This window comes from Onychomys torridus, chromosome 8 (genome assembly GCF_903995425.1).
Source record: "Onychomys torridus chromosome 8, mOncTor1.1, whole genome shotgun sequence".
Classification (NCBI taxonomy): Eukaryota; Metazoa; Chordata; class Mammalia; order Rodentia; family Cricetidae; genus Onychomys; species Onychomys torridus.
The window spans coordinates 96,883,310-96,891,228 of record NC_050450.1 but is presented as its reverse complement, the minus strand read 5'-3'; the positions used below and the strand labels follow the sequence as shown (position 1 = coordinate 96,891,228).

At 45.2% G+C, this 7,919-nt stretch overlaps 1 protein-coding gene across 5 annotated transcripts in view; it reads right to left on the bottom strand.

Annotated features, from left to right (window-relative positions):
- Window positions 1-6,389: 6,389 nt before the first annotated feature.
- The window catches only part of Axin2 (axin 2), an 89,554-nt gene continuing 88,024 nt past the window's right edge, over window positions 6,390-7,919 (bottom strand). For all 5 annotated transcript variants that reach the window (XM_036195879.1, XM_036195878.1, XM_036195876.1 and 2 more), the window contains exon 11: window positions 6,390-7,860. In XM_036195879.1, the coding sequence (XP_036051772.1) occupies window positions 7,734-7,860 (127 nt within the window). In that variant the 3' untranslated portion in view covers window positions 6,390-7,733. The remainder of the gene's footprint in view (window positions 7,861-7,919) is intronic.

The window sequence follows — 7,919 nt, the reverse complement described above, 5'->3', positions numbered from 1 at the left end:
TGAACAAAACATGTTTATTCCCGACTATGTGGATACATTAGTAAGCAATTAAGTATTGCAATTGAGTTACACACTAAAATGTGCAGGGTGGAAGTAAAGAAAACTTCCTCCTCCCTCTTACCTCGTAGACCCATGTCCTACCACCTTCTCTCCACAGCCCCTTCTCTCTGCCCCTCATGGTCCCTTTCTATTTCCCTAGCTTTTATGGTTACTCCAGGTCATATAGTTAGTTATATATAACGGTTCAGAATTAGGATCCACAAACGAGAGGACATGTGGCATTTTGTCTTTCTGGGTCTGGGTCAACTCACTCAGCAGAACACTTTCTAGTTGTACCCATTTATCTGCAAATTTTTCTGCATTCTATTTCTGTATTCTCTGGTGTATGCACACCACTTTTGCACTCGGTTAAAGGACGTTTAGGTGGTTTTCATTTCCCAGCTATTGTGAATGGGCAGCAATGGACATGGCTGAGCAAGCAAGCATCTATGGGGTAGGATGTCCAGTCCTTCGGGCAGATGCAAGGGATGGCAGAGCTGGGTGATAGGGTAGGTCTACTCTAACTTTCTGAGCATGCTCCACACTGAGATCCAAAGTGGCTGCACAGGTTTGCAACCCCACCAATGGTGAACAAGGTTTCTCCTCCTCCCCTCCGCCCCCTCCAGCATTGGTTTTCTGCTGTTCCGACCCGGGCAAGATTAAAAACTCAATTGTTTTGATTTGCTAATTTTCCCTAGTTGCTAAGGATTTGGGCACTTTTTAAGATTTTTGTTGTTGTTGTTTTGGCTGCTGCTTTGGAGAAGAACTCTGTTCAGATCTGTAGCTCGTTTTTCAAATGGAGTCCTTTTATTATTTATTTTAGTTCTTCGTCTCTTCTGGATATTCATCCTCCACCGGATACAGCACTGGAAAAAATTCTTTCCCGTGCTGTGGACTTCTGCTTCGCTCGGTCGATTGTTTCCTCTGCTGTGCAGAAGTCCATGCAGCCCATCTGTCCACTGCCAGCCTCAAGTCCTAAGTAAATGGTGACCTGTTGAGAAAGTGATCTTCCAGCCAGTATCTTGTAATTGCTGCCTGTGCTCACGGCTAGCTGTCTATTGTTTCCAGTTATGAACGAGGTCTTTGACTAATCTGGAGTTAGTTTTTATGTGAGGTGACAGGTATGGGACTAATTTCCAGTTTCCCAGCACCATTTGTTGAAGATGCTGTCTGTCCTCCATTTTGAAGTTTTGGTATCTTTGTCAAATATCTGATGGTTGCCATTTCCTGATTCATGTTGGAGTCGTCCTCTTTGTCCCACTGACCTACACACCTGCTTTTGCACCAGTACGATGCTGTTTTTTCACTGTAGCTCAGTACTATAGCTTGAAATCTTGTGTGGCATTTCCTCCAGGATTGTTCTTTTTGCTCAGGATTGTTTCGGCTGTCCGGGGTCTTCTGTGCTCCCATATGAACTTTAGGATAGTTTTTTCTATTTCTCTGGAGAATGTCTTAAGGATTTTGATTGGGATCACCTTAAGTCTGTAAAGTGCTTTTATAGAATGGTCATTTTTTTTTTTTTAAAGTTTTGTCTCTTGTAATTTTGCTGACAGTGTGATCATTTCTAGAAGCTTTCTGGTGGAATGTTTGGGAGAGATGACATTATGGATGTCTGAGAAAGCTACAGGGAAACATCCTTTTATAAGTTTGCTCTTAAAAATACATGTGTGTATAAACACAGTGTGAAGAATTATACCACAGAGTGATAAAACTCTCCACAAGAGCCACAGACTCACAAACCCCCAGTGACAGGCATGGAAAGCCTCCCTTTGAGTTGTTGGTTGGGGTGGGGAGGTTCAAGGGGGCCCCCAAAACCATACAGGCTATTGTCGTTGCCCTTGGCTGCCTCCCATAACTTGAAGGTAAAACCACATTGCTGAAGAATACAGGACTTGGAGGAATCAAGCTGGAACTGACCTGAAGACCTCCTCCCCAAAACTCCCATAATACATGGTGGCTTACAACTGTCAGTAACTCCAATTCCAGAGGATCCAGTGCCTCTTCTACACACATGGTGCACATACATATATGCAAGCAAAACACCCATACATATAAAGAAATAATAGAAAAAAGAGAAATATATAAAATTGTGCTAAAGACAAAGAAGGTTCTCTGAAGACATACAAATAATCAGCAGGTATAGGGCAGATTGATGCCACCAATCTTCAGGGAAATGCAAGTCATGCTGTCTTCTCATGCCTGCTAGGGTGCCTGCCAGAAAAGCCAACAAAAAGGGCAAATGAGATGCTCAGTGGGCAACCGTGATGATGAGCTCAGTCTCCAGAACTTGTATAAAAAGCTGGACGTGCCAGCCGTGGTGGCACACACCTTTAGTCTCAGCACTGGGAAGGTAGATACAGGTGGATCTCTATGAGTTCGAGGCCAGCCTGGTCTACATAGTGAGTTCCAGGACAGCCAGAGCTACAAAGTGGAGTGTCTCTGTAGTGGCAGCACTCCTAAGGAGACAGGAAGTGGCCACAAAGGAGTTGCCTGGAAACTTGAAGGCCAGACAGCCTAGAGTGCTGCATGGAAGCAACAAGAGAGACCCTGACTCACAACAACACGGAAGGAGACGCGACTCCCAAAAGCTGTCCTCTCTCTCACTGTGGGGGTTTGAAAGAAAACGGCCCCCAAAAGGGAGGGGCACTATTAGGAGGTGTGGCCTTGTTGGAGGAAGAGTGTCACTGTGGGGGTGGGCTTTGAGGTCTCTTGCTCAAGTTTCCCTCAGTGTAACAGTTAGTCAACTTCCTGTTGCCTGCAAATGTGTTACTCATAGCTCCAGCACCATGCCTGCATGCTGCCATACTCCCCATCATGATGATAATGGACTGAACCTCTGAAAATGTGAGTCCCCTCAATTAAATGTTTTCCTTATGAGTGGCTGTGAGCCTGGTGATAGTGACACACAGCTTTAGTCCCAGCACTCTGGAGGCAGAGAGAGGTGGATCTCTGTTAAGTCTGAGGCCAGCCTGGTCTGCAGAGCGAGTTCCAGGCCAGCCAAGGCTGCACAGAGAGACCGTGTCTTGAACAAACAAATAAAAACAAAATAAAATAAAATAAAATAAAAGAGTTGTCGTGGTCAGGGTGTCTTTTCACAGCAATAAAAACCCAAACTAAGACACTTACCACACATGTATGCCACACTCACATATACAGAACACAAACAAATAAAAATAAAAGGCAAGTGTTAGTGAGTGCATGAGGAATTTGAAAGTACTGTATACTTTTCACAGGAAAGAAAACTGTGGAATCACTTTGGGAAAGCAGTTTGAAGAGATTCCTTTAAATTAAAAAAAAAAAAAAGCAATTTCACTTCTGGAGATTTATCACAAAGTATTCAAATCAAGATCTCAATGAGTTCTCTCCACTCTCCTGTTCACTGTTGTACTGTTTCACAAGAGCCAGGATGTGGAATTAACCTAAATGCTCACTGCTGGATGAAGAGCTCAGGGAAATGTGGTATGTATGTACAACGCTCAGCCTTGAAAAATAAAATCCATGAGTGTGGCATGGATAAAGCCCAGGGACTACATGCAGTTTTAGTCACAGAAGGATAAATATGACTTCCAAGGCACTTAGAAGTATTTAAAATAGGGGCTAGAGAGATGACTCAGTGGTTAAGAGCACCAGCTGCTCTTCCAGAGGACTAACATTCAATTCCCAGCACCCACATGGCAGCTCAACAACTGTCTTTAGCTCCAGTTCCAGGGGACCCAACACCCACGGCCACACAACAACACACATAAAATAAAGTTGAATAGAAAAAAAATTTTTTTTAAGTATTTAAAATAGTCATAGAGCCGGAGAGATCACAGCTCAGTGGTTAAGGTTATTTGTTGCTCTTACAAAGGACCCAGGATTGGTACCCAACATCCATATAGTGGCTAACAAGCATCTCTAACTTGTCCCAGGGAATTTGATGCCTTCTTCTGACCTCTGAGCACCAGGCATGCATGTGGTACAACATACACATGCAGGCAAAACACTCACGCACATAAAATAATCTTAGAAAGTTACAGAAAGTAACATAGTAGTTGCTGTGGTCAGAGAGGAGGCAAAACGATTTGTTGGCCAGCAAGAGTAAATACCTAATTATGCAGGGTGAGGAGTTCCAGGGCTGGGGAGATGGCTCAGTGGGTAAATGCTCTTGCTGTACAGCATGAAGACTTGAGTTCAGATCCCAGCTCCCAGGGAAAAAGCCAAGCATGGTTGCGCACTCACCTGTAACCCCAATGCTGTGAGGGCTAGAGACAGGACCATTGGGAATTGCTGGCTGCCAGTTGAGCGCCAAGGTCAGTAAGATACTATCTCAGGAGAGATGGATTGATGGAGCAAGACACCTGACTTCTGGCCTCCAAAGGCAGGTGCACCTTTCCACATTCAAGTACAGATACAACAGACACACAGAGAAGTCTAATTGTGCAATACTGTCACTATTGCAGATAATAAAACTGTGCACTTGAAAATCGGATGCTGTATCATGTTGGATGTTCTTAAAAATGATAAATACCTGAATGATCAACTACTCCAGCTACATTACTCACATATAATAGGAGCTAGGCCAGGTACTCACACAGCAGGTGGTAGGGCTGGGACTCAAACCTATGTTGTGGAATATTATTTTAAGATGTGTTACATTTGTTTATGCTGTGGGTTTTTTTTTTGTTGTTGTTGTTTTGGTTTTTTTTTTTTTTTTTTATGGAGCTGAGGACCAAACCCAGGGCCTTGCACTTGCTAGGCAAGCCCTCTACCACTGAGCTAAATCCCCAACCCCGGAATATTTGTTTAATGATGTAAAGATGTGTTGCATTCTTTTGTTACATTTGTTTAACTTGGTGAAGCTGTGTTGCTTTGCCTGTCTAAAACACCTGATTGGTCTAATAAAGAACTGAACAGCCAATAGCAAGGCAGGAGAAAGGATAGGCGGGGCTGGCAGGCAGAGAGAATTATAAATAGGAGAAATCTTGGGAGAAGTGATTGAAGAGGAAGAAAGGAATGGGCCAGCCACTCAGCCACCCAGAAAGCCATGGAGGAATAAGAAGTAAGATACACAAAAATAAAGAAGGTAAAAACCCAGAGGCAAAAGGTAGATGAGATAATTTAAATTAGAAAAGCTGGCTAGAAACAAGCATTCCTAAGAAAGAATAGGACTCCATGTGTTTTATTTAGGAGCTGGGTGGCAGGTCCCCCAACGAGCAGAGAGCCAAAGGAGTTTTTAAAAAAAATCCTAGGTCTTTTTATTTTTGGAGACAGAGTTTCTCTGAGTAACAGTTCTAGCTGTCCTGGAACTCACTCTGTAGTCCAGGCTGGCCTCAGACTCGAGATCTGCCTGCCTCTGCCTCCTGAGTGCTGGGATTAAAGACGTGTACCACCACTGCTGGCTTCAAACCTTAAACCCTCCTTACCTCCTTTAAAGCTGAATCAAGAGGCTTGAAGATGAAGAGAAATGGACACCATAAACCTCCAAGGCTACCAAGCACAGCAGGTTTCCCTGGCTCTGGACTACAGAGCTTCCCCCATCTTTTAGAAGGATTCAGAAGGATCCCTACAGCAACACCCCCCCCCCCCACCACCCACAAGCCTCCACTGGGAGAATTACATCTGTGGACCCTACGCTGCACACAGCAAGGATTCTCGACTTATCTGTTCAGCCTAACACTAGTGGTCAACAAGGACCGAAGTCAAATCCACTGCTGAGCCTAACATCATGAAAATGCAGCAAGAGGAAGTTCAGACAGACCCAGTGCTACAAGATTCATCCTCCATCTACTGCTGAAGATGGAACCCAGGGCCATTCACATCCAACAGAGCTCTACCACTGAGCTATACCTCAGCCCATCACCAGACTTCTACAAAGTTCACCTCATAGGACTTCAAGTGGACACTGTCCATGCCTCAGCCTGGCTTCCTGAGCCACACATGTGGGGAACACATTACTAAGTGAGCCATTGCAGGCTGATGTCTAAGGTTGGTCATGTAACACACACCACCAAAGGGCAAGCTGCTCTTCTTGACTCCCTACTGAGGCCCTAAGATTTGTTCCCAACACTTGACCTGCCCAGAGCTTGGATGATGGCTGTAGATGATCTAAGGTCAGATTCCAGGACAGAAAGGGTAGATGGCATTAGCTTCAAAACCCACTGGCCTCAGCTGGCCATCCCTTGGCTACAAGCCCATTCCAGAGGCTTTTCACTCAAGACTGAGAAAACCACTCAGTCAGGCCAGGTAACCATGCTTTGTAGCCGGCAGAACAAGGCTTCAGCAACAAGAGCCACATCCAGCCATTCCTGTACAAATGGGATTCCCTGGTCCCACTCCCACCCTGGGGGATCCAAAGATGAGGCCAACAGTTTGAAAAATATAAAATTTTAATAAAGGCTACATCTCTTAATTACAATAATTATTGTACCAAGTAATTTTCTTTAAATGAACTCTTTATAATGCATAATTTAGTCTAAGTGGAACAAAATGCCATGACAAAAGTCACTGAGTAACAAGACTTGTAATAAAAAGGCATAAAATATATTTATACATAAACCCCTTTCAAAAACCAAGGGAGAGCTTGAGCCCTGAATATAGGGCGTGCACGGAGTGGGTCCCCGTGCCTGTACAGGTACTGTACCGATTCCCAAGTCAAGCACTAGCCAGTGGGTTAACACTCTGCCCTACACTATACACAGGCCTATAGTACAGTAAGGATGGCAAACAGGACGTACAGGTTAACGTAACACAGACCCGAGCGCCAAGGGGAAGGTAAAGGAGGAGAGGTGCTGCTCGGCGCCCGTGTCCTCGCAGGGTCAGGTGGGCAAGGGTGGATTTCCTGATGGCCATGGTCCAGAGACGGACTTAAAAATGAAAAGAAACTCTCACTTCCTAAAACATCACAAGCTTGAACAGCAGGGCTGTGAAGGGTGGCAGGCTCAGCCACCGGGCTTCCAGGACTCAGTGAGGGTAAACTGCGCAGATGGTACGTACACCCTCTGGCCCCGGGGTGAAGGCTCCCCGCTCCTCCACTCTGGATGGCCCCCACCCAACATGACATTCCCACAGTGGTGAAAATGCTGTCACAATCGACCCTCAAGACTTCTGTGACAAGCAGAGCAGCATGGCTGGGGTGGGGTGGGGGTGGCACCGATGTCTGTATGTGGGCACCATTTTTTTTTAAGAAGCCTGTCTTCACTTGGAGAAATGTCATGCAGAGCAGAGTCCTCTGTTAACGAAGAAATGGTTAATGCACTCCCAGCTCGGCTCCTAAGTGTAGACAGCAATCCAAACTTCTCTTTCCCACTTCCGTGTTTAAAGCAGCATACACTGGGGGGTAGGGGAATTGACTGTTCAATAAATATCAATAAGGACTCCTGTTTGGGCAAGCTATACAGAGTTTTCTCTTAGTCTATGAATTTCAGATCCCTAGGAAGTCATATATTATGTATGGCAGTCTCTCAAACACAGCCTCTTCAATAGCCCAGAGTGGTCATGTTTTGAATAAATAGTTCAGGTTTTTCTGATCTCAGTACCTAGCTCATAGATACTAAAAAGCAACCACCCCGCCCTCCTGAAGGCCCAGGGGCCAGTTCCTCCCTAGACTTTGTCTTCTTAATTGGTTTCATTTTCCTTCAAAATACTTTGTGGCTGCCGCACAGGTCTGAGACAGGTCTCTGAGCTTCGGGTCCATGGTGTACAGAGGCCGAGGCTCAATCGATCCTCTCCACTTTACCCAGGATCCTGCCTTCGTACATGGGGAGCACCGTTTCATCGTCCCAGATCTCCTCGAAAACCGCTCCACAGGCAAACTCATCACTCGCTTTTTTGAAGTAATACCTTAGAAGAAGATGGGAAAGCTTGTTGAGAAGGCATCATCTTGACAACAGAGAACCAAG